The sequence below is a fragment of the Nannobrachium achirus genome (genome assembly GCF_963921795.1).
Source record: "Nannobrachium achirus genome assembly, chromosome: 19".
NCBI classification, from domain to species: domain Eukaryota; kingdom Metazoa; phylum Chordata; class Actinopteri; order Myctophiformes; family Myctophidae; genus Nannobrachium; species Nannobrachium achirus.
Genome location: NC_137826.1, coordinates 29795546 through 29822434, shown reverse-complemented (window position 1 = coordinate 29822434; position 26889 = coordinate 29795546). Strand labels below are relative to the sequence as shown.

General features: G+C 39.5%; 2 protein-coding genes across 2 annotated transcripts in view; both read right to left on the bottom strand.

The window, feature by feature from the left end:
* Positions 1 to 3874: 3874 nt before the first annotated feature.
* Positions 3875 to 5983, bottom strand: atf5a (activating transcription factor 5a; the record flags this gene model as incomplete). Its single annotated transcript, XM_080749372.1, has 3 exons — positions 3875 to 4061; positions 4305 to 5502; positions 5842 to 5983. The coding sequence occupies 3 exons, from the start codon at positions 5981 to 5983 to the stop codon at positions 3875 to 3877; spliced, it is 1527 nt and encodes a 508-aa protein (XP_080605498.1).
* A 10832-nt stretch (positions 5984 to 16815) lies between these two features.
* phldb1a (pleckstrin homology-like domain, family B, member 1a) overlaps positions 16816 to 26889 on the bottom strand; it is a gene marked incomplete at both ends in the record, with an annotated part of 31815 nt that continues 21741 nt past the window's right edge. The window contains 9 exons of the mRNA XM_080749371.1: positions 16816 to 16956; positions 17501 to 17586; positions 21562 to 21781; positions 22109 to 22255; positions 22575 to 22665; positions 23696 to 23843; positions 24566 to 24635; positions 25682 to 25825; positions 26445 to 26612. Coding sequence (XP_080605497.1) covers positions 16816 to 16956; positions 17501 to 17586; positions 21562 to 21781; positions 22109 to 22255; positions 22575 to 22665; positions 23696 to 23843; positions 24566 to 24635; positions 25682 to 25825; positions 26445 to 26612 — 1215 coding nt within the window. The remainder of the gene's footprint in view (positions 16957 to 17500; positions 17587 to 21561; positions 21782 to 22108; positions 22256 to 22574; positions 22666 to 23695; positions 23844 to 24565; positions 24636 to 25681; positions 25826 to 26444; positions 26613 to 26889) is intronic.

Below are 26889 nucleotides of genomic sequence, written 5' to 3'. Positions count from 1 at the left end.
TGACACCATTTATCAACATGTCACTAGATGACATGATGTGTAGTTTTTTTTTATTATTATTGTTGGCGGGTGGGGGGTCCGTTTTCCTGTTTTTCTCTTTTTTTTTTTTTCTGTTGAAACTCTGTAAACCTGACAACATTTATAGGACTTGCCCAGATCCAAGTATGGGAAAGCAATTATTTTTAACACTTTTTTCCATTAAGAAACATGTCTTTTGTTTGGATTAAATATTTGCCTTTAGGATTTATGATGCTTAAAAAAATAAATTATATCTGTTTGTTCAGTAATATCGATTTATAGTTCTCTATTATTCTAAATAAAATGTATCCATAAAAACAAGAAAAATTATAGGCCTAAATAAAAAAAATCCGTTGAAAGTTTGGCATTTTTCATTGCTTGTCTATTTGAAATTGTGTCAATTGTTTTTTATAAGCTGCGATGGGTCCTTTTTTATCGTTACAAAATAAAGTTTGACCTAAACAGAGAGTATTCTTATTTGCGAAACAATAAATAATGTTACAGGTAAACCAATCAATTTCCTGCGATCAACCGAAAACAATCTTTAGGCCGCAATTGTTTAATTTTTCCCGACATGATCGGCCCTAAACCCTACATTATGCGGAGAACGATGAAACGGTCTCCTGCGTCCTCGTCCTGCATTTATAACAGATTTCGCAAAGGATATTAATACAACTGTATTTTAAACTGTTTGGTGTAGGCCTATCGCGAGTTTAATCTCATCGAAAAATAGTATATGGGTGCAGGGTCATCGGAGTCATATTATTACGCTGGCTGTGGGCATTGGTTCTCAAAGTGGGGTCCGGGCACCTTGAGGGAGTTCCTGAAATGATTGGAACCAAATAATTAACCCTTATGGGTCTGTAACTCTGGAACCAAATGGATCCTTATGGCTCTTTAACTCAGAGAGTCTGTAAGTTACAGACAAATGGACCCTTACAAGTGTAACTCAGAGTGTACAAATGAAGCCAAATGGACCCGTTTCATTTGAACACTCTCGAGAGTTAAATTAACGTTGACATTACAATATAAATCTCTGTGATAGAAATACCATTAAATGTCCGTAGCCTAATGCGTGTCAAACTGGGGTTGAAATTAAAATGGTTTGAGAATCACTGTAGCGATCGCAGTGACAGCCTTCCACTCTTGTCAGTCACCGGTATGATCTGGGTTTTGTAAGCGCAAAAAACGCACCCAAAAATGCTAAACTTTCCGGCAAATTCATTCCAATTCCAAATATTTATACGCCTACACACTATATAGCTACATAGATAGTATTGGTTGTTGTAACTTGTCGTTAAATAATCACGTTTTTGTCATCGCTATAACAATTAAGACTGACTGATTAAGCTCTTAAAAAACAGATATCTGAACTTTGATGGACTCACAATCACTTTATTTGTAAAAACTCATGAACACAACGAAAATGTAGATGAAAAATAAAATAAATAAGTTGCTTTAAAATTGTTATAAATTAGATCCATCATTAGAGATTTGCGCTATAAGCTCATTTAACTACAGGAACCTAAATTCCTATGTCAAGCAGACAGCTTGCTTAGGCTACCCATAAAAATAAATGTCATAATCAACATGAATGAAAGTTCATAGTATGACCCTAAATATTAGATGGGAACAAAACAATGAAACAGAAAAACGCACTTGACTATTTCCAATTTCCTTGGAGTGGCCAGTTTGCCAAAAACAAAACAAAATATGACAGAAAATAATTTCACTTCACAAATCTAATTTCAAGTCGGTTTTCTACAAAGAAAATGCTACTAGCTCCTCTCAACATACATACAAAGTTGTTATAAATTAGTGCATACCAGCCATATAAAATGTATTGCCTACACAAGCGATCAGAGACGAGATCCTACATTTTCTACAGAGAGGGAAAGCCATATAAAGAGACGTGAAGTGAATGTGCTGCACATGCAGAAGGTGTGTGACTTGACTGCTTTATAGAAACTTACAATAGCTGCACCTAAGGAACCCTATCTGTCACATCTTTACCATGTAAAGACTGGAATATAGGCCCAATCTTCCATTTTATGAATATTCAATTCACACTTATAGGAGGATGGGATACATTACATCAGTGGTTCTCAACCTGTTGTCGGGACACCCAGGGGGGTCTCTCCAAATACTTTTGGGGGGTCCCCAGATGATTAACTTAATGTGCAACATTGTTTTCTCTCTCAACAGTAAACAAACCAACATAAAGTTTAAGTGAGGGTATCTGCACACTAAAGCGACAATTTAAGGACTTTTTAATACCTCTAAAATGACAAATTAAACATTGGCCAAATTGTCAAATATTAGATGCAGACATTGTGAAAATAGCCGATCTACATGCTCACAACGCCTCGCAACGCAAGGCGTTGTGAGCATGTAGATCTGCTGTTTTCACAATAGAACCGTGTTATACATAATGTAATGCCTCAACACTTAGTGCTCGTAGGGTGGGGGGGTCCCCAGTTAAAATATGATTATTTTGGGGGTCCCGGCCTGAAAAGGTTGAGAACCACTGCATTACATAACCTGAGCTGCAAAAACAGATTGTATTGCAATTCTCAAATGAGAAAAGTCTACAGCATGGTGAAATATGTTTTCACATTCAAGGCAGTTTGCATCATTTAACTTTTCTTTTTTGGTCACAAAAAAAAATAAGTAAATGAAAGAAAATGTACCAATATTCACTTAAAAATAATAGCTGGACTGGTTTTATTTAAAAGAAACTACAAATGATAGTTTAATCAAAAATATTATTAAAAAATAAAAGTATTTACCGGTGTGCTAATATAGGCTATATATGGTTGTCCACTTACTATAGATGGTAAAGTAATATGTTCTTGTGCAGCAAAACCAATATAGTGTATTTTCTCAAAGTATACGTATGATTCCCATTTAGTAATGACTATTTAAAATGAAAGACTTTTCCAAAACACACCAGAGAGAAAAGGTATTGATAGTATAATAATATCAATAGTATTGATAATAGATAGAAAGGATTGATATAGTATCGATAGTATAGATAGAAAGTATTGATAGTATCGATTGTATAGATAGAAAGTATTGATAGTATAAAGTATTGATAATAGATAGAATGTTTAGATTATAATGTTAGATTTCTTGCCAAGGTTGAGTTTCAAAAGTTATTATTTACTGTATGAGATGATTTTGTTCACCATAATATAGGTAGTATGTATGCGTCGAATTATCCATAACCATGACCATAATAGTTCCTTCTCAAGGGACAGTCAAAATAATTCTAGAAAAATAATCTTTTCTAAAATGTGCATTCAAAACAAATCAATCAATCAACTATTTCACCTCTACTCACAACATAAATTAGTTTGCATCAATTATTTTAAATGGGTAATATTTACAAATATTTTTTTGAAAATACAAATATGTTTTCAGTTCTATTGCTGACATCAACTCCAATGTAAGGCTGTCAAATAATTTAAACCTGCATAATAAATATTAGCTCACTCGAAATTAAGCTGATCTCAGTTAGTAGACCCATTCAACTTGTAATCGCATTCAAAATGATTGTCATTTAAAACGTTACATCACAGTGCAGACTCAATGGGTTTGATTTCAATATTGCAAAAGTAGTGGAAGCATTGAATAGGTTTTGGACTTTTGATTGTAAAAAAAGGGGGGGGGGGGGGGGGGGGACAAAACAAAACATGCAATTATCCCACACACCGTAAAACAAAAGAACGAAAACAAAAAACAAACAAAACAAAAGAATCACAAACATTCAATTGTGGATATTCCAACAAAACAAAAAAAAACTTTACAGTTTCCCTGTTATGTCCACTTTAAATCTACTTGCACAAGTTTGGCGTCATGCATTGGTGTCCTGCTTGAGCCTTTGGCTACGGGCCTTGTAAACTTCAATCAGAAGGTCTTTCACGTATTGGATCTCGCGTTCTACCGATTCTGCCTTGTCCCGAAGCTCCCGGTTCCGCCCCTCAAGACCATGCAGCTGTTCCTCTAGGATATCTAGCTCCGCCCTTTTCCGCTGGCGATACCTGCATTGACATGAAACAGTAGGAAAAATGAGCATTAGTGTAATCATATTATTTTTCATATTAACCAGTAAGACTCCCTAATCGGGATAAGCGACCGCCTTTTCACATAGCTAACATTAACGTTTAAGCCCGAGTTATACTTGGTTGCGCATTGCGTCTTGTGCGCAACTAAGTATAAATAAGGCATAAACGATAACGGAAAATAATAAAAACAAAGTTAATACTAAACAGCCCTAAACATACCTGTGGGCGGCCGTTTTGTTCTGATCCCGCTTCTTCTGCTTGCGCTCGCCGCGCTCGCCGCCACCGCCACCGCCTTCTGGAATGATGTCCAATTCGTATTTCACAGAGCAGTGGTCCTCCTTCAGTACACATGCCTGTCTGTGGCTTGGAGACCCTAGGTTAAGACCCTCCCTAGCCATTATAAGACACTCTGCGCCCTGATCATCAAGATAGCTACAGTGTAGATCGTTTTGATGCGCTATCTGTAAACTCTCTGATTTCACCTGCTCATTGATGTTCTCCAAGAAGCTATGATAGGCCTCAGACTGTGGTATTGTCTGAAGGTAACAGCCATCGCTGCTTTGGCTTTTCCATGGAATGGTGGCTTTACTCACCTCCATGCTTGTTTTGACATTACTCAGTGCCTCACTGATGGTGGCACTTCCACTGGTCTCCCTACCACCATACATCAACTGATCCTCTTTCTTATGCGTGACATGATCTAGCGAACCACCAAAACCAAACCCGCCACTAACAACCTTTCCACCGCCTACCATCTCCTGATTGAAACAGCAATTCTTCTCTTTGGGTACAACGGCACATCTTATCTCCACTGCACTGCCCACACAGTAACCTTTCCCTACCAGCCGCTCATCTTCTGCACAGCTGTAACTACTGCTAAGGGTCACCGCAGAGGTACCTGAGTTATTGCCTTTGGAACTCCATATATTGCTCTCATAGCCATCACCCAACCTCATCCCATCAGGAACTCTTTTGCGACCACACCCATTCGGGCGGCTGAAATTGTATGGCGTGTGTCTCTGAATTTTGGATCGACCCATGGGCCCACCACAAATGCTCAGCAGGTCCAGTTCCCCGGTTGCCAAGGTAACAAGAAGGGGACTGGATTCCGGTTGGCTGGAAGTGGTGTATGCCGCATACGGTAGCTGGCAAAACGGCTGGGGCCCCACTGGCATTGGACCCTTGTCACATTTCCCCAACTTGAGCCCTTTCTCTGGCAGGGGTTCGGAGAGGAAGTAGTCTTCCAGCTGAGCGAGCTCTTCTTGCAGTAGAGAGGTCATAACCTCCAAGTCAGAGGGCACCTGGATATCACTCTGGAGGGGTGAAGGGGGAAGGGAGGCATTGGTGGGGGAGGGAGGGGTGGGGAGGTACGAGGCAAAATCCACTTCTTCTGTCATCCAGTCAGTGAGACCATCACCTATTGAGGAAAAGTGAAAGAAATGTCTAAATAAACAATTCAACATAGGCAAGCAAAACATCAAGAAACCCCAAATGAACCAAAAAGGTCATAGAAATATTCACTGAAGCACAGTCGTGCAAAATTGCAGATATCGTCGTTGCATGCTGCCACGGCATCGGTCTTAGCGACAAATATAGCGGGTGGCTCGGAGGATATTTTTTTCAAAAAAAGTTGAGCGATATTAATCAGTTAGACATAGCTAGTTTATTACTCACAGTTCGGGGAGAACGAATGTGCTGCAGTGCCGTGCCCACCTGAAATGGGGAAAAATAAAAAAGCGTATTCTCTGCAACTCACCAATTAAGTGCTGACTCTCCTCTGACACCTCCCCCCTGCACCCCTGTGATTGGCTGTGGTTAGCCTGTGGGTGAGAGAGAGCGAGGGGGTCTGCCTGGCAGACACGAATTGTCTTCCAAAGAGTAGCTGATGTTGCCATCATTTTGTCTATTGGTCTTTTGATTCAGTCCACGTCCAAGCATATGATGTGAGCAAGCAAGGTCTGACAAATGAGCCACAGAGAGCAGGGCTGGGTAAGCATAATGAAACCTAGAAGGTAAACAGAGAGCGAGGATGTTAGAAGATGAGAAAGCATATGAAATGAGTACATGAAGTATGAAGTTCACTGTGGCGATGGCAGGTTGTAAATCACAGCTTGGTGCCACCAATAAGTTTCGGAGCCTCACTTTGGCTCGGCTTTGAGTGGCTATGGTGCAGTGCTTTTGGCCAGTGACCTAAAAATGAATATCACCTTGAAGTGATCCCCGCAAATGCACCATATGAAGAAACACTTTCTTTAAAGTAAAGCTTAAGACTTGCATGCGTTACATTTATTACATCTTTCCAACATTGCCAGTCTTTAAAAAAATAAAACATATAATCAAATGTCAGACAAATAGTAGCAAACAAAGGAAGTCAACCATCAGAATGTGTAGACTGAGGGAGAGAGAGAGAGAGAATGACCCATGTGTAGTGCTGAATAACCACAAAGCAAAAGCACTCCACGCCTTCAAACCACGTGGGACCTTAGTGACGTTGTCATGGGATCAGCTGTTGACAAGATGAAGCACACACTTTCTTGTTTTCTGTAACGTCAAAATCTGACTAACCAGATCATGTCGACCACCTACTTAAAACCTCTCAAATGAATCATTTTGATAGAGGCAAACGGCTGCGCAACAAGGTGACATTTGATTCAAACAAAGCACTCTACCACTGAATATATAGACTGCCCTTCGAGAAGCCTACTGAGAGAGAAATGTTCAATCTTAGGTTTATTGTTTGATCAATCACGAGCAACATTAGGCCAAAATGCCCATACAATCACACAAAATGTACTTTATCAAATCAAGCCTGTCCAACTGTGCAAATTTGCAACAAAGCAATAACAGCACCACAGCCCATCATAAACCACAAAGCAACGTTCTAGCCTGTGCTGACTGCTGAATCCAAGTAAAGTCACAAGTTGACAAGAGTCCTACTTACTCCATTCTTGCGGAAAATGTAGAGAACTTGGGTGCGTTGCTAAAGCAAAGCACGACTTCTTTCCAGGTCCAAACAAAACAAAGATTTAAAAAGCCATATTATTGCTCGGGGTATCCGGCACGGCACAGAGGTAGTAGTGTTGTTGCTTTGTTGTGATCGACTTGATAACTGAGAGAGAGACTCTTCATCAGAGAGAGCATCAGTTCACTCACACCTAGCAACGGAGCGCGTCACCGGAGCACAACACGCTGCATGGAGAGATTACTCCGCCCCGCTCCTCCAACAGGCTCAGCCTCATTTCATCAGTGGTACTGGAAAAAAGTACTCACATGTTTTACTCTAGTAAAAGTATCAATACTGCTATATATAAATACTCTGTCACCAGTAAAAGTCCGGGATTCAAAATGTAATAGAGTTAGTACAAAAGTATTGGCATCAAAATATACTTACAGTACCAAAAGTAGAAAGTACTCGCATTCCTCCCATTTCACGCATTTTAAAATGTATAAAAATCTTTTGAATATAGCAGATCTACAAGCTCACAACGCGGCATTTTGAGATTGTAGATCGGCTATTTTAAATTGTCAGAAATATATACAGCCTACTGCTGAAGTGGTTAATGTGTTGTAGGCTAATAGGAATAATCAAACTCTACAAAGTAACTTAACTAAAGTTGTCATACTTGTAGTGGAGTAAAAATAGCTACTCCACTACATCTTGGATCCAAGATGTATTGGAGTGAGGCTAACTAGCATTGAAAATTGGAAATACTTCAGTAAAGTACAAGTATCTCAAAATGGTACTTAAGTACAGTACTCGAGTAAATCTACTTAGTTACTTTACACCACTGAGTACCACACACAGTATAGTGGAGTGATGCTGATGATAGTGTGTCCTATGATGTCCTGGCTATGATGCACACACATATGTTGATAACAATGTAATATCCACAGTCTGTTGAAAAAGCCTCGATTCGTGACTGTTTGAATGTAAAACATCCGTTTGATTTGTCAACCTGGCATAAATCTAAGATCATATACGTTATATGTTATTGTAGCAGAGTTTAACTGGAAAAAGAGGGAACTATTTGATTCTATCAACGTGGAAGTATACCTCTGCGCGCTAGCAGAGGACGTTGTGTTTTGCTGTTGCAGCTTAGTTGCATCAGTGTTCCGGGCAGACAGCGATTGGACGGCTGCACTGATAGGGTCGCTCTCATTGGCTGGAACGGGTGGACGACCAACTTTGATTGGTTAGTAGTAGGCGAGGCAAAGCGTCTTCCCCATGTTTTCTTCATGCGGCGCGCTGTGTGTGCACATGTTCCACGTAAACAAACCACCCTGTCATGTCATGGCATGGCATTGGCATGGCATAGCCTGGGTGCCAGGCTGCTACGTTATCGTTATGTGGATTTTGTTTTCTCACTTCGCTTTAGAGGCTATTACAACACAAATTATACCATGCCATTAAAAGTAGACCAGCTGGCACTGAATAGGATACTGGACTATATGGTAGTAGACTTGTAGTAAAGTGGTTCTCAAACTTTTTCATGACAAGGACCCCCAAATTGACACATATTAGCCCGCGGACCCCCATTTGAAAATATATGCCAGCGACCCCCTTAAGAGAATTTCTTTACAGCTCTAGCAGTTATTCTCAACCATTTTAATGTCAGGGACCCCCCATGGCCCCAGTTTGACATATGGATATGGGACCCCCATTTAATGGCATTTCTATCTCTGGGACCCCAATTTATATTGTAAAATCAATGTTCATTTAACAAATGAACACTATCAGGGTTACAGACCAATAAGGGACTATTTGGTTCCTATATCTTTTAGCTGGGGACCCCCTGGAACTCCTTCAAGGACCCCTGGGGTCCCCGGACCCCACTTTGAGAACCAATGTAGTAGTAGTGACGCACAACAAGATGAAGTTTGAATCTGGTGCTGGTATCCTACTTTACTTATCCATTAGCGGGCGGCTCAAATGGGTTTTATGGTAAGAAGCAGAAGCATCTTCATTGTCACATAACGGGTTTACAAGTGTAAAGCAGTGGGTGAAATTAGTTTTTATGCAAGTATTTGATCGTTTTTTAAAGGTTGACTTCACTTATAAGTTTATCTCTTCTTCAACAGGCCCCCCCACACAGACAGTGTAATTTAATAACTTGTGCTTTCATGATAGATGTTCATGCTATAGCCTACTATTCCTCCATGATTTCATGTTCACAGACAAACCATTATTATCTATAAGTAACATTACAGCTGCTCTGAGAAATTATAATGAGCTGTGAAATTGACATTTCACAATGTCTGGGAAATACTCCCTCTGCTTGTTTGTAATGCTTGAGTCACATCTGAATAGATATGTATCAGCTTTAATAGCATGGTCATTGGATTACTAGTGGAAGTTATGAATTTCTCATTATTAATGTTTACCAATTGTTTACTGAGAATGCATTTGTTTGGTGTTGTTTTTTCATGACAACTTCCTATGCCTCTTCAGTGAGACACAGCTGGTTACTATTTTTTATTAATTTTTTATGTTAATAGACAGTTGTTAATGGGAATTATGTAAAGAATAAAGCTTTGTTGTTCTCCTTTCAGCAAATCCCGAAGCTGTCTGAATGAGCTGCTCTCCTGTTGCTATAGTAATAGCAGACACTGCCCCCTATTTTAGACTTGTTGTCTGGTAGCTGTTGCCATGGGATTTACAATGCTCGCTCGCTCTCTCTCTCTCTCTCTCTCTCTCTCTCTCTCTCTCTCTCTCTCTCTCTCTCTCTCTCTCTCTCTCTCTCTCTCTCTCTCTCTCTCTCTCTCTCTCTCTCTCTCTCTCTCTCTCTCTCTCTCTCTCTCTCTCTCTCTCTCGTTCTCCAAACACACACACACACACACTCGTCCATACTTCCTTTGCATTTCTCTTCCTACATCCTGGCCAGTCATACCTCACTTGCTGAGTTGCATATCTAGGTATTGTAATTTTGCCTAGTTGGGTCCGTCACCATTTCTTTATGCACACCCAATATATTTGTCTACTGAAGCATGCTTTAGTTGAGTATAATAAAAAATAAAATAAAATACTTATAAATCTACTCCCAACTTTATATATTGTACTATTTACTGCACTACAATTCTTTGATCGCTTAGAGTTAATTTGCAGACTTATGCTATACCAGTTGGCGTGCTGGGTGACAGCAGACTGCTGGGCGAGCACTGGTGCTTTGGCATGGGATCAACTTTCTTTCCCTCTGCGTCCTAAAATAAATATTGGCACTTTGCCTACAGTGTGTGCGTAGATGTTTGATGTCATAGACCACATGAGACTGACACAATATGTCCATATATTGGCATTATATTGATGACATCAGGGATCTCTATATGGGCATAAAATGGACAAGGACGGAATTCATTTGCAAATGTGACTCGCATTGCAGTTGGTTGTGTAAGCAGGACAAAATGTGGCCATATTTTCCCAAATATGGATGCGCTGGGATGAGGTGTAGGGTCACACACTGGGATGAGGTGTCACACACTGTGACACACATGGGCCTAAAATTGATGACATCAGGGATCTCCATATATGGGCATAAAAGGGACAAAGACAGAATTTTGATAACGTCTTGCTTCTCCATACAAACATGTATACTAAATTAGTATTAGGGTTAGCGTTAAGTTTAGTATACTTTCAAAAAATGCAAGCTAGCGGTCCAGGTGCATACCACATAGACTCTGATGCCTGACAGCGTGACACAGTCTCATTTTGAATACAGGACTTTTACTTATATTTCTACTTAGTGGTATTGCTACTATTGCTACCACTACTGTCTATTACTATGTGCAAATAATATGGTCAGTCAAGTAAGTGTTTCAACATAAACTAAAAAGACCATTTAAAATGTACAGTTTTCATAGTTTATTGAGAATTTTGATTATTAATCAATGCTTGGATGTGAAAGGGTGTATCACTATCTATGTAGGCTCAATAAACCTAAAAGTTGTGTTCATTAGGTTATCTTGGGAAATACAGTACATCATTGAGTCTTTCAGTTACTGAAGCTATTAGCAAAACATTGTTTTCATCTTGTAACGTAGCCAACACATAATTTGCTATTAGAAAAGCTAGAGTTGTAGATGGTTAACCTGATGCAATCTAGATAAATGCAGTCGTAACAGTGACCAGATTGAGATAATAGTGGTTGGTGAAGTTAGCAGGTCTCCCAGGATATCGCTGAATGCTCTCTCAGCTGGTTTAATTGGTCCACTGAGGACTCCCTGTTTTCTCACCATGAGACACATCCATGTAGGTAACTACATTGAATGCTGCTATGAGTTTCAATGTTGACAAATGACATTAGAATGTCAATTTTCAATGATCACAATGTACATAATGACTTGAATACACCGCATATTACCTTTAAAAACACATGTCTTTTAAATGTATTTCAGGGAATAATCTGCATTTGGCTAGTCATCAACAGCCTGGTGAAATCTAGAAGTATCAACAGATCATTTCAAACTCTAATTTAAACGAAGTTGTGGTTTCGTTCTTTATGTGTACAAGCAAGGCTGCCAATTAATTCATAGCCAATTTCATTGTCTCAATATTGTGTATCCCCATAGAAGTTAGAAAAGAAGACGCTGCATGCAAAGTACATGTATGGCACATTAGTATGGGTTACATCATCGTTTCATCACCATTGCTTTCAGAATTTATTGTCCTCAAGTTTTGGCCCTCTTTGAACATGATTTTAAAACATATAGTTCAGTCCTAACTTCTGAATGAATGCATCTCTGCAGAGATGTTTTGCGTGCTTTTGTATGTGTTTAGTTTACAAATTGCTGCATTTTGGTTGAATATTTGGTTAAATCCATGAAGTCTCCAAAAAAGCAGTGCACATTTGATTGCATTTGATCACATCATTGTATGCTTCAGCTCGTCTAACATCATTTGTATTCAACACCAATCATGGCAGATGTAATCCAGACGTTAAGGTCATTATGTTTATTTTCTATTCCTTAAGGACACCGCTGTGAATTAGTGGTGTTTGCTTTGGAGGACTACAGCTTATTTTTGTTTCCTCTGGGATGTCATAGAATTAGGAAACCACTCCTTATTCTTAAAGATGTGCATGGAACACAAAACCAGAAAGATTCTTGTAGTTTACAAAGCTTTACAGTTATTTCCCACAAAGTCAAACTGACACACTAACATTTCAGATTAAGACCCAAGACAATCTAAGATCATCTATAACATGGGTCTTCAACAGGGGTTCCGGGACCCCTAGGGGGTCCTCAGAGTTACTACAGGGGGGCCACCAAATCCTTGTGTGAGAGGATCATTATTTTAAATGAACAATTGAACCCTCGCATCCCTATACTCAGAGGAGAACTTCAGCCAAAAATAGCAGATCTACAAGCTTGTAGATCGACTATTTTTTAAATAGGATTGGTGTAGAGGTAAAAAAGAGCAGACCAAGTACAGAGTGAAAGGTGAAGTTGACTAAGTATCGACGATTTATGTGCTTAAGTGTCTTAAGTGGTTTAAGTGTCTATTAACAAGTCTATGAATCTATCTATGAAATCGAAGGAGAATCTCCATCACACATTTATACAATATGTAGAGGGGGTCCCTGCTTCATCTTTCTCTCAGCGAAGGGGTCCTTGGCCTGAAAACATTCAAGGCCCCTGATCTATAATAATTACAGGCCACAGATTGGAACTCACTCTTTACTTACCTATTCCTTTTGCATCCATTACCTTTTAAGCTGTGCAAGGTTACACTGTTGAGAGCAGGTGTGTCCCAAGTGGTCCCTCAATGAGTTTCTCTGGGCTTGTGATGTGTCAATCTGATGCTCCCAGTCTGAGACTTTACAACCCTTGGGGCTCCTTGTCCATCAACTGTGAGCTCCTAGTGTGACATTTTCAAGAACTAAGATCTTTTTCTTAAAGGCAGATTCATTAGGGTATTCACAACATAATTTATACCGCTCTATCCGCACATGAAAACATAATTATTGAGAGAATGTTAAGAGCACTCATGTACATGGCTTATACATGTAGGCCTATCTCTGTATCTATCTATATATTGGTAATGCCCTACATAGTCAGTGATATGTTATCTTGGTTCTAATCCTAAAGGGTAACCTTGCCATTTTATTTGCCCTAATTCCTATCATTCTACTGAGATAGTGCTCATTCTCAATGATGCAGGAAAGTCTCATCCAGCTTACGTAAAATAACATGTTTCACGTTGGGCCATGTTGAAAATAAAAAGTGTAATACTAACTGTATTTATCCTGGTATACTGTATTTACTTTCTTTAAGAAATTGAGAACACCAATCACCTTCTGTGGTGCAGGGAATTAAAATAAAACAAATCACAAGGTTCTTGTGACTGAAACACTGATGTGTTTTCTTTTTAATACAATCTGTGCAGACATGATCTGTGCGTGGGAAATCCGGGAATTACCTTTTTTCTTTAATATATTTACTTTATCTTACAAATACAGTTTACCTACCTACTGTCTCTGCCATCTCCCAAAGCTATTTGTTAAACAAGTAGGCCTACAGGTTTTAGATATCCACACAGTCATCACCAAGTTACTCCACAACTGTAAAGTACTAGCCTGGTAGAGAAATTAATGTTTTTGTTGCCCTCATGAGGTCAGTACTGGCTTTTCACTTAGGACTACTTCTAGATTATTATCACTTTATCTGCTGTTACATTTGAAACCGTTTATTTTTTGTAGACCTATTGTTCATAACTATTTCAGTTATACTGAAGAAGGTGGTCAGTCAAGTTCATCAGCACAGTAATTCTCTCACAACCCTCTTGAATATCTGTTTATTTATTCAACAAGGAACTTCAGATGTTCCATGGTAATGAAAGCAGGGGCGTCACACCAAATTCTGGGCCCTGGGTACAAGGATTCACTGCGGGCCCCCCATGAATGAGTAACTATTGAAAAATAGCAGATATACAAGCTCACAGTGCGGCACCGAGTGCCGCGCTGTGAGCTTGTAGATCTGCTATTTTTGAAAAAACGTGAAAATGTGTGCAAGAAACCTATGTCAAGGACCCCCAAGATGATATGTATTTGGCCACGGACCCCGATCTCAAAATATTTGGTTCCAGGGACCCCCAGAAGCAAAATTTGAGTTAGAAATGTTCGCTTAAAAAATACATATATTCAAAGATTTTCACACATTTTTACAACTTTTCAAAAATAGCAGATCTACAAGCTCGCAGCGCGGCACTCGGTGCCGCGCTGTGAGCTTGTATATCTGCTATTTTTCAATAGATAAAGTTATTAGGGCCCCTCCACCTTGGGCCCCAGTAACTCAGTCCCACTTTCCGACCCCTTGTGACGCCCCTGAATGAAAGGCAGGATGTGAAAATCTATTTCAGTGTCAGCCAAAGACGAATGTGTGAGGCTGTAACTCTGATACGTTCAAAGGCAATAGCATGTTGACCAATTTGAGCCAGGGAATGAAAAATTGACTGTCCAGCTCAAGGCTAACTTTAGGCTAATTGAATCTACCTGTCAGAGTGTGCTTCTGTGATTACAGACAGTAGCACGTCTTTTTCATCTTGCAACGATCTCTGGGATTAATTAATCAAATACAGCCCAGCCACAAGTTACTGTCTGTCAACTTAAGTGCACTGGCATTATTCTAACTGTGTTCACAGGGGAGTATGATTATTTTCCCTCAAGCAAGTTTGACAAAATCGTCATATAAAAATGTTCCCTATACTTTAGCACAGTGGTTCTCAACCTGTGGGTCGGGACCCCCAGGGGGGTCCCCAAATTATTCTGGGGGGTCCCCAGATGATTAACTTAATGTGCAACGTTGTTTTCTTCACTCAACAGTAAACAAACCAACATAAAGTTTAAGTGTATAGAGGGTATCTGCACATTTCTAAAGTGACAATTGAAGGACTTTTTAAATACCTCTGAAATGACACATTAAACATGGGACAAATTGTCAAATATTAGAGGCAGAAATTGTGAAAATAGCAGATCTACATGCTCACAACGCCTCGCAGCGCAAGGCGTTGTGAGCATGTAGATCTGCTATTTTCACAATAGAACCGTGTTATGTCAAATGAAATTCCTCAACTCTTAGTGCTCGTCAGGTTGGGGGTCCCCAGTTAAAATATGATTATTTTGGGGGTCACGGCCTGAAAAGGTTGAGAACCACTGCTTTAGCAGAGAATCTATGTCCATTCTTTTTTCTACAAGACTTTTTGTAGCTGTCTTTTCAAAACTGTTAAGAATTTCTCTGTGTTGAATCATGTGTAGATAAATTGCATGTAATTTCAGTACATGATGTTTGGAGGCTTGTTTGTTTACATACTTTAGGGCCAAGAAGAAAATTTATTTTCTGAAGCAACCAAATAATGAATATTGTATATGGGGCAGATCAAGTAGATAGTCAGTGTTGACAGCAACACTACTAATTAAGCCACTAGACTCTCATAATGCAAACATACACCGCATCCAATGTGGTAAATCTTCACTGAAGGGGACACCAAGCATTGCTCTCGATTCAGAAACAGCAGTTCATTATGGTTAATGAGTGTATTTAAACATAATTTGTAATTAACAGTTTAGTTGTGAGAGTATAAAATGCTAATTAAGTGTTCGTAAGTTTAAAAACTATATATATATATATATATATATATATATATATACATACATACATACATACATACATACATACATACATACATATTATATACATATTATATATATATATATATATATATATATATATATATATATATATATATATATATATATATATATAGTATACACACACACACACACACACACACACTCATTTAGACAAAACAGATGCGTAGACATTTTTATTTCGTATGTATGTGATAATGTTACAATATTTCTTATTTTAAAATTCTTCCATTTTATGGTTCCTGTTAGAATGCTGGCAGAATGTGTTCTTTGTGTAAAATACAAGTATGTTTATTGTGTGTTAGTGTATGAAAGCCCTTTGAACAGTATAAAAACAAATATTCTTACAATAGTCTGACCAAACTTTACATCAAGAATACAATATCTGGCACTTGCTATTGTTTCAGCAAAGCAAGCAAATTAAAATATGTCTGTTAATTATTGTTAGAATATTTACCAAATTAAGTTCCTTGTTAATCATAACAAAGGTCAAATAAAGAACAGACTGCAAAGAAATAAAATGCAATCAAAAGCAGCATAAATTGTAATTGTGTAATGCATATTAAATGTTGATTTACGTTAGGAGTGTAAACAATGTGTGCTGCAGGTTTTTTAGATATAAAACCAATAAAACAGTAAGATAGGATTTGTTCTGCACGAAACAAGCACTGTAGTAATTGTAATATTTATCTTTGGCAATACAAACAGAATGTGATTTATGTCATCTCTTTTTTTGTACACGGTTCCCTTGATAGACTCATTTCCAGGCATTATAACATTTATATTTCCCCTACCTTACTCTGGCTTTAAGACAATATAAATACAATTAGCACTTAAAATAAATACAGGCCTTTTATGGTAAAAAACCTTCATTTGCTTCGGGGCATCAGGCTTTTGCCGAGAGCTCCAGATTATTCATCTCTCCCTCAGATGTCCATCCGTTACATGATCACATCCCCTCAAGGTGAATCATCTCCATCTCAACGGGCAGTGACTGACTGGGAGTTGGTGCGGCGCACAGCTCAGGTGTCTGGCTGCTCAGACATGTCTCTCTCTTACGTTACGACCCAGGTGTGTCTCTGAGCGTTCCCTCAGCTCATGAACTGTGTGTAGCCCTCGGCACCAGTCACTATGACATCCATCCAGATCCTCATGGCCTCTGGAGATGGGGCCACCATGTAGTAGAGGCGGTCGTGGGTTTTCACGCAGAATGTCAGAGACGGGTTAGGGCTCTGGAGGATAACAGGACACACAGGTATTAGGAGGGGGGATGTGGTACACCAAGAACAACAAAGTGCACCTGTTACACATCACCTTTCCTCACAGTTCTCGGTTTGCAACTATACAGTGTAACCGTGGTTTCAAAACAGTGTGCCGAGGTCCAGGTTTGCCTTGGGATTTCGTGACAATCACACATTATTGCTAAATGCCTAAATTATAAATTATTGCAATGTATACAATTATATTATTTAAAAGATATATTATTATGATTATTTTTACCACTTTTACCAAACCGGGTGTCCCTAAATTGGACATGCCATCAGAGTTGAACATTTGAATGCCATGATTGCGATCAAAATAACATTTGTGAATTAGAAATTCAATTTGACAGTACATCTAAGCTTTTCTTTTACTGATGTACTACTCTACTGTAGAAAATATTGTGTACGATATGTAACATACTGTAAATGTAAGAACATTCATTCTGCTTGTTTGTGTGTTAAGAAATATGGAGGTAGAATTTGTATTGTAAAAGGTATTGTAAAAGTTCTCTACCTTAGTGGCGCTGCGTAGGTGATCGTAATAAACCTCTTCAATAGCCTGAAAGTAAATGAGTCCTTTCAGCTTGGTCTCATGTTTATCTGCAAGAAGAGGATAAAAAACAGGAAGATAAGATATTGTCAGGTGGAAACTTCATACAGTATGTCCAAAATGTTTACTTTTCAGAAAACATAACCTGTGTTCCAATGGATCTAATGTAGTTATTATTTAGTCCCAACCTCTAGGTAATACTTATTGTGGGCTCGCCTAAAGGCGAGCACACGTATGTTATCTTCATTATTTATTTATTTCTATACTAGTCAGTATCCTAAAACTTTGGCGCGCTTCATCTCCTAAACGCTTACACCTTTCAACACCATTCAAATTTTTATGTGTTCAGCTTACTGAGGACAAGTGTGCGTGTATTTTTCTTTTTGAAATGTTTTGTAGTTTAATTATAAAAAAATAAAAATGTTTAACTTTAAGCACCCAATGCATTTCCAATGGGTCCCCAGAGTGGAGAGAAGGATAATAGACCCATGTTTATGTTAAGGCGCTGTGGCTGCAGTGTTCACACTTCAGATATGCTATCTATATCATTGCGTTCACACAGGTCTGCTCTCTGATTTGATCCAAATGTCTAAGCTGTGTGATGTATAAAACTATAGTTATAGTTAAAACTATAAATAAATGTCCCTCTCCACTCTACTGATTACACAGCTGTGATCAAGAATCAAGTCCGGGCGATGGGATGTAAATCCCATAGCCATATATCCTAGAGCCCGCAGGGACAGTCAGCCATATTAGTGGTTGTTGTTGGTTGTCAGGGAGATATCAAAACCAATGCATTTCCAAGTCAGATCCACAAACACAATAAAAGCCATGCTCCACTCCTCAGTCTGGAGTGGCCACATAGAAGAACGCCTTGGTTATAGACATAGTGGAGGACATATGTGATCTGGGATTGTTAGCCTACAGTATATGCACTCAATATACTCCACTACAGTTGGAGTCCATTTGACAGTTGCTGGTTCCCAAACACAGAATCAAAAATGTAGATCTAGAACACATATAATATGTACAGTACAGTAAGGTTCAGTAGAGTACAGTAAAAGTACAGTAAGGTTCAGTAGAGTACAGTAAAGTACAGTAAGGTACAGAAAGGTACAGTACAGAAAGGTACAGTAGAGTACAGTACAGTAAGGTACAGTAAAGTACAATACAGTACAGTAAGGTACAGTAGAGTACAGTAAAGTACAATAAAGTACAGTAAAGTAGAATAAAGTACAGTAAGGTACAGTGGAGTACAGTAAAGTACAGTAGAGTACAGTAAAGTACAGTATAGTAAGGTACAGTAGAGTACAGTACAGTAAGGTACAGTACGGTACAGTAGAGTACAGTATAGTATAGTACAGTAAGGTACAGTACAGTACAGTAAGGTACAGTAGAGTACAGTACAGTAAGGTACAGTAGAGTACAGTAAAGTACAGTAAGTTACAGTAGAATACAGTAAAGTACAGTACAGTAGAGTACAGTAAAGTACAGTAAGTTACAGTACAGTACAGTACAGTACAGTACAGTACAGTAAGGTGCAGTACAGTATAGTAAGGTACAGTACAATACTGTAAGGTACTGTACCTTACAGTACCTTAAAGTATCCTATTTGTTGGGTTGGAACCGAGCCCACACTGTTTCGAAGGAACAGTATTTCTAGTTTTGATTCAATATCTTTAAAACCCGGACAAAACTGCTTTCATTCTTTCATTTGACTTATTTTATAGCTAAAATAGCCAGTATACAAGCTCACATGTAGATTGGCTATTTTTGTGTGACAGTAGGGAATTAGTTAACACAAAAAACGAAAACATTAAAAATAAGATTAATATATGGAGATACAAGTTGTCTGCCCGATATTATGTCTTGGACTGATGCAAGACCCTAAAGAACAGGGTCACGCACATGGGCGTGTGCACAGTGCGCACATCCGCCCATATATGGACATATTGTGTCAGTCTCATGTGGTCTATCGCAATTTGCGAGTGTCTTGGCCATACAGTATATGGAGCATGAGGTGTGACAGATAGACAGACAGACGGACATGAGCAACAGGTTTTCATACTAAATAGCGACATACAGTCGCAATTAACAGCGAAACAATCACAGTGGTGGACAAAGTACTCAAGTCAGCACTTGAGTCAAAGTAACTATAAATACTCAAATATTATTAAATTATTCAAAGTGAAAAGTTGCTCAGTCAAATGTATACTTGGGTCCCAATCAATTTTTTATTGTTTGTATTTTTCTTGAGCGAGTTTCATTCTTTGACATGTAAAAGGAGAGTTTTTTCTTAAAGCAGATCTTAAGAGCGCTTCTATGGGAGCCAAAGCCACATTCTACTGTTGCACCAGATTGAGCCGTTAAAGTGACTGTGATCCAGAGAATTCTGAGGATGCTTTAAGGATGAACCCATGTCAGATAATTAGGCTACATCATTCTTTGGGTGATATTAAATGGGGGTTGTGCCAGGGGCCTCCCTGAGATGAATAAAGCATCATACAGTCCTGTCCAACGTCTCTTGCACTGGAAAACAAGTCTAAAAAAAGATGTTTTTGAATTTCGCTCTTGTTCAAATAAACAGCGTTTCTTGTTTTCATCTTTTCCAGACCCGGCAATAAAACAAACACCCAGCAACAATTAAAAGCATTCTTTTGAAATCCGGCCCACATTTTATCTTCTGCTTTCCCGTTTTCCCGCGCGCCCAAATCTGCTTAGTAATGAGATAAATGTTTTTGAAATTTGCGTTTTGTTTCGTTAGCCCCGAAGAAGCCAGGAGCTAGCCTCCTCCCCAAGAAAAACACATCTTGAGAGGGTATTGCATCTTATTTCATCATCATCATCACCATGATCTTCATCAGGATTGAGGGGGTGAAAAGGCTAGGCAATTGAGTAGAAAGAGAAGCAGAGAGAACGAGGGACTCAGTGATAAGGATATCGCCGCGGTCGGCCAGAAACCTTGTATCTCCATGCTACATTTTCCAAACTCTGGCATTGTGTAAGAGCAGCCAATCTACAAGCTCAGAACTTGTCGCATTGCGATGAGTTGAGAGCTTGTAGATCAGCTATGTTTGCTGTTTTTGAAATATTTATTTTATATATATATATATATATATATATAGATATTTCTTCTTTTTATATTTATATATATATATATATATATATATATATATATATATATATATATATATACCGTATATATATATATATATATATATATATATATATATATATATATATATATATATATATACTTTTACCAATAAATTATATTAAATAGCTGTATCTACAAAATAACTACATTGGAACACAGCTTCCTGAAAAGTAATGGTTTTGGACATACAAGTTAATTTCTCTAAATATTCATTTCTAACACTTTCGAAATTCGATTGCTCCCATCAGTGTGATGAATTTCAAATCAATTTCAATTAGGATACACATGATCTTAAAGATTGAACTCCAAATAGACTCAATTAGCTGTGTTGAATGCATCTTATTACAAGAGAGAAGTTTACAGTTTAGTGTAGGTTAGCAGTAGCACAACTCTTGCCAGTAAGAAATAACTTTCGCTAGAACAACTGGTCTGACTTGAGGGAGTGCTGGCTACTGTACTGTGCGGGTACTTTGGAATTTCTATGTTCTGCTCACTACAGTGATCAATGGAATCATAGAAAATAAAGCCAAATGACATTTCTCTGTAAACCAAGCCAAGCAGAATATTTGTGATTCATGAAGAATCATAATAAAGCTTTGATGTACGTCCTGGGTGGTGATTAACTCATTCTAAGGCATGTAGGCGGACCGGACCATAGTTAATACATTTACAGATTTGATTTAAGATCAAGGTGAATGCATTATTTTAAATAAATCAATATATTTATATATTGTACTAGAGAAAGGTTTTCTCTATTGACACAAACATAAGTTAGAATAAGAATCCTACCAAAGTTTTTGTGTTGTTAAAAATCTAACTGTTGAGGTATCGCAGTGCTTTTAATCCGTTTAAATGCAGGGGGCCTCACCCACGTAGTAGTTGAAGTTCCTCTTGAGGCGGTCAAACACAAACCAGCGTTTCTTCCACGATTTGATCTTGCCCCCCATCTTGACCAGATGGCCCTTGCACATCTTCTCGGTGAGGATGACATAGGGGCAGGTGTCTATGCTGTGACCCGACGACTCCACGTGAGCACGCAGGTCAAACTCCTCCTTCCTGTTAGGCAGGTAGCGTGTCATCGGACGGGCCTACAGACGGGGAAAAAAGTGATTTGGTGCATGTTAACTGGATATTTATTTACTTTGAATAGTCATACCACAGAAGAAAAGACATGATCAGGCGAGATCAAACTAGGGATAATTTGTATTATTATTTTACATTGAGCCCACAATTTTCTGCTGCTCTACTTCTACTCCCCCTTTACCTCCAGACCTCCTCTGTGTCTCTTCTCTACTCTCTAACAAACTCTTCTGATCTTCTCACTCTCCTCTGTGGTGTCTCAGTCTCTTTCAGTCTCTCATCCTCCCCCTCCCCTCTCCCTTCTTTTCATCCCTCTGTCCTGCTGTTCCACTGACCTGGGAGAAGTGCTTCTCTCTCATCTTCACCTCCTCCTCCACGAGCCTGTGTCTGTGTGTCGTCTCGTCCTCGAGTCTCCTCTCGGCCTCCTCGCGCCTCCTCCGCTCCTCCTCCAACATCTGCCGCCGAGCCTGCACCTCCCTCTCCTGGGAGCAGCGGGAGCGGAGAGGAGAGGAGAGGAGAGGAGAGGGGAGAACAGATGGGGAGACGAGGAGAAGAGGTAGGGGAGTAAAGAGGGATAAGGAGTGTTAATGGCAGACAAATATTGCAAAACAAAGTGCCTCAGCGACAGCAGTCGACACATGAGAAATTAAGTCCCGATCGAGGGCGTTTGTAAAATATGTCCCTGATGTGTGTATACAAACAGCTTCTTCAGGAGTAGGTTTTTTGTTGTTGTTGATGTAAAATAATCCTCTGTGATTCTCAGCCCCTTAAACACAGGTCTTTACTTTGTTGGGAACTCACCCGAGATTCGATCAGCCGGGCTTTCTCGTGCTGTGCCTCCTTTAACATCTTCTCCATGTCTTCTATCCTCTGGGCTTCCAGCCCACAGCCACTACAACACGCACGCACACACACATGCGTGCACGTGCACACACACACACACACACACACACACACACACACACACACACACACACACACACACACACACACACACACACACACACACAGACAGAGTTCATATCTGATGAGCCATGATTGTGTAATCACCTGGATTCTAACTTGGGTTTGGGAAACCAAACCGCTCATCTAAAGGGGAATCCCCCTCCCCGCTTGGCCAACGGAATATTAGACTTCTGGGCTACAGGTAGGGCTACTCTGCTACATTCACCAGCCTTCTGACCTCCCTTAATTGGAGACTTAAAATCTGAGTCTCCCACATGGGAAACTAAATGTTTGCCACTCATCCAAAGAGCCAAGGCAGCTAGGCCTCTGGCCTTCATGCAGGGCCTAAAAAACTACACCTGCACTACAAGGCTGGACAAGAACACTTTGTAGCTGTCGGGTGAAAACCTTCATGCCCGAAAAGCTTTCTTTTCTGGAAATTGACTAATTAACCTGTGTTCCAATGGATCCAATGTAGTTATTATTTAGTTACAAACTCATGTTAAATACTTTTCATTGGTTTGATATTTATAAAACCCACAGATATACTATATAATGTTTTTTTAGATTGGCTATTTTTTACTTTTGTGTGACGAAGTGTAGCATTAACTGACCAAAAAGTTGGGTTACTAGATTTCTGCACGACACTGACGATATACTGTAGATGTACCTGAAAAACCAAACTGTAAAAAAAAAAAACAGTGAGTGGTAACTCTTCTAGCGCTTAGAGCTCCGCAGTGAAACCAGCAAACCGCCTTACGTTTTGACTAAATGTTTAGCAAACTATTTTCTTGTGAAACATTGAAAAACTTGAGAACGTTGGCATGGCAACAAGGCAGCGTTAACAACTAGTCAAGACAGCAGACATGTTGTCGGGGGAACAAAGCACAGTGACCCTTCTTCAGGGAGACAAGGCAGACTTGAGTGTTCCCATGGAAACAGAGCCAGAAGCCTCGTCTTCCTTCCCAGACGCTCACCTTTCTGGCGAACAGGCGTTGGAGTTGCCAGTGGAAACGCTGGTCTCCATGCTGTCTGAGCTCTCCAGGCTGAGGGTGTCGTACGCCTGGCTGCCACTAGACGGCGTCTGGTGGTGTAGAATGGAGTGATGGACCATAGGGGAAGGACCTGTGTGTGTGAGAGCAAAAGGGATTTCTTGAGGTCACTGAGGATACAGTGGTGGACAAAGAGCTGTGGCCTGGTACTTGAAGTGAAAGTATACACTCCTCCTGGACAAATATCACTCAACTGCAAAGTGAAAGTTGCTCTGTCAAATTTGTACCTATAGCCTACAAAAAAGTACATGGTTAAAAAATATATACTTTAGTATTCAAAAGTACAATACATTATAAAGTGTGTTCTTTTTATATCAATAGATTTAGACATTTTCCAGGAAAAATAAATAAATATAATCACTATATTAGAGCTCAAGTGGTTAATTCATGTACTTCCCAGAGTGAAAAGTACAATATTTTGTTACTGTCCACCGCTGTTGAGGAAGGATTGCAGTGCCCTCTAGTGCCTGTGAGGGTCTCTGCCACCCTTTGCTTTACATGCCATTCTACTTTGGTCTTCTGACAGAGTTGTCTGTCTTGGTACACATTATACAGTAAACAATAGACAACACGATAACCGGCAGACGACACACTATTTCCATTTTCTCATTAAAAGGCCAGGAGCAAGAGGCTTTAACTATTTATGTACAATATTTGTCCAGAAGATGTGAATAAACAAATGACATGTAAGTGAAAATCCTCTAACCTGTCAACAATTTACCCAAATAAATGATATAAGAAACAATAGGACATTAATGTGATACAGTACGAATGATCATTCAGGGACAACATTACCTTTAATCTGCAGAGCCAACTGTTTCCTGGAGTCCATGTCTGGAAGACTTGACAGTTCTCTTAACGCCAGCTGCATACCCAAGATAGCACACAAGGAAGACATCAGACGTAATGACAGGAAGTTATTCAAGCTGAATACAAAAGAGGAGATCACATTCTGTCAGATGTGTGTGATTAATACACTGACCTTTTTGGGTGCATTTTTCTCCACTCCGTTGGAGTGTGCAACACTATTGACAAAAGAGTACGATGCTGTCGGTCCAATATCTCCATCTGCTTTGCACTGAAATACCTGAAAATAACACTGCATTAAATATTCTTCTCACTTGGATTGAGAGGCACCTACAAACTGGGAGTGTACAATTTCATGCTGATCGGTCCAGTAGTGTCCAAGATTAGCTGTCCACAAACGGACACATGGACATAATCTCTGCCTCCTCCTGGCCCAGCTGAGATAACGATGGCACTTTCTCCACTTTGACATATTGGTTGGTTTGAGGTGGCAGGACCAGTGACCACTGACAAATACAGAACATGCAAGTTGGCGTTGAGAACTTGCAGCTAAAAATGTAGCAAAACAATGTCTACCGTTTATAAATAGGCCTATGAATAGGAAATGGATTGCACACAGTGGCGAGAGTTACTTTTCTTTTTTGCCTTATTGCATATTTCGCAACATTTCGGCTATCCAGGCTTCTTCAGTGTATGAAGAATAGCTGGACAGCCGAAACATTTGTTTCTCATCCTAAGAAATATACAATAAAGCAAAAAAGAAAAGTAACTCTTAATTGCCACTGTGTGCGATCCATTTCCTATGCATGTTTGATGATCTAAGAGGACACCGCAAAAGTCAAGTCAGAGCGCAGTGGTAACAAAAAAGTCTATTTGCTGTTTATAAATATAAATTATATGTTCATAATCCATTAATTCATTCAATTCATGTTATGTAGTCAAGTAAGGATAGAAGTACACGGACCAGTGAAAACAGAAAGCAAAACGTTCACATAATCAAACCAAATAATTGACTGTTCCATACACACATCTATCGTCTTCCCATCCACACAGAGTTAGATAAGAGAGGAAGAAGAGACATGCGAGAGACAACAGAGAATTTACCTGCCCTTGTCTGCGTGTGGAAAGAGACTTGGCAGGTAATGGAGGAGGACATGACTGTTGGATCTGTCCCAGAGCCATGATGTCCTGGTACCACCTCTCTAGGTTCAGTGCAGGCATGGCATGCCTGCTCACATCAAATTGGCTCTGAGATGAAAGAAAGTGTTCAGCCAGAGGAGAAAAGAGCAGCATTCCAAGCAGGCAGTAAAAGGGAAAGGGTTCAGTTTAAGAAACAGAGTACGATATCAAACCTGTGTTGTTCTATGGTGATTGCGCTGGCAAAGGGGAGCATTTAAAGTTCACCAGATACCTTATATTTTAATGAACAGTTTAATAATAATAATAATTATAAAGCAGGAATTCTTTTTCTATAGAATATCGTCACTGTCGGGCAGAAACCTTGTATCTCCAAGTTTCAAGTTTGTACGTTTTCTTCACCAAGTAAAGCCTTGCTTCATCATACAAGGCTGTCGCACAAAAGTAGTGAAAACAGCCGATTTATAAGCACACAACGCCTCGCGGTGCGAGGCGTTGTGTGCTTGTAGATCGGCTATTTTCACTAGTTTAGATCATTTTTAAAACGATAAATACAAAACTAACGGTTTTGGACATACAAGGTTTCCACCCGACAACGACGATATGTTTTCCTCTTTGTGCAATCAAAAGTAACCAAGAATGAAAGCAGGAATCATTTCCCAAAGAATTGAAAGCAAAGTCAGTTGAAAAATGGGGTTATACATGAACGTGATAGGCAAGGATCACACACCTGCATAGAGAGCAAGGGGGGAGGGCCACATGCAGTTGAGTGGCACAGTAAGGAGGGGTCAGGGGGAGGATGAGGAGGAAGCTGGAATGACTGGATGGAGGAGGAAGGGGAGGAGTCGTGTATCTGCATCCTGTAGATCTGGCTTAACTGACTGACTGTGATGTATTCCTTCATCATCAGCAACACAACAACCAACCCATCCCATGAAGACACGCATCACACATCACGCACGCACGCGCGAACACAAACACACACACGCACACGGCCACACGCACACGCACACGCACGCACACACACACACACACACACACACACACACACACACACACACACACACACACACACACACACACACACACACACACACACACACACACACACACACAATATAGGAAAAGAGAGCAGAAACAGAAAAGCAAAGCATTTAGATACAACATCAGTGGTG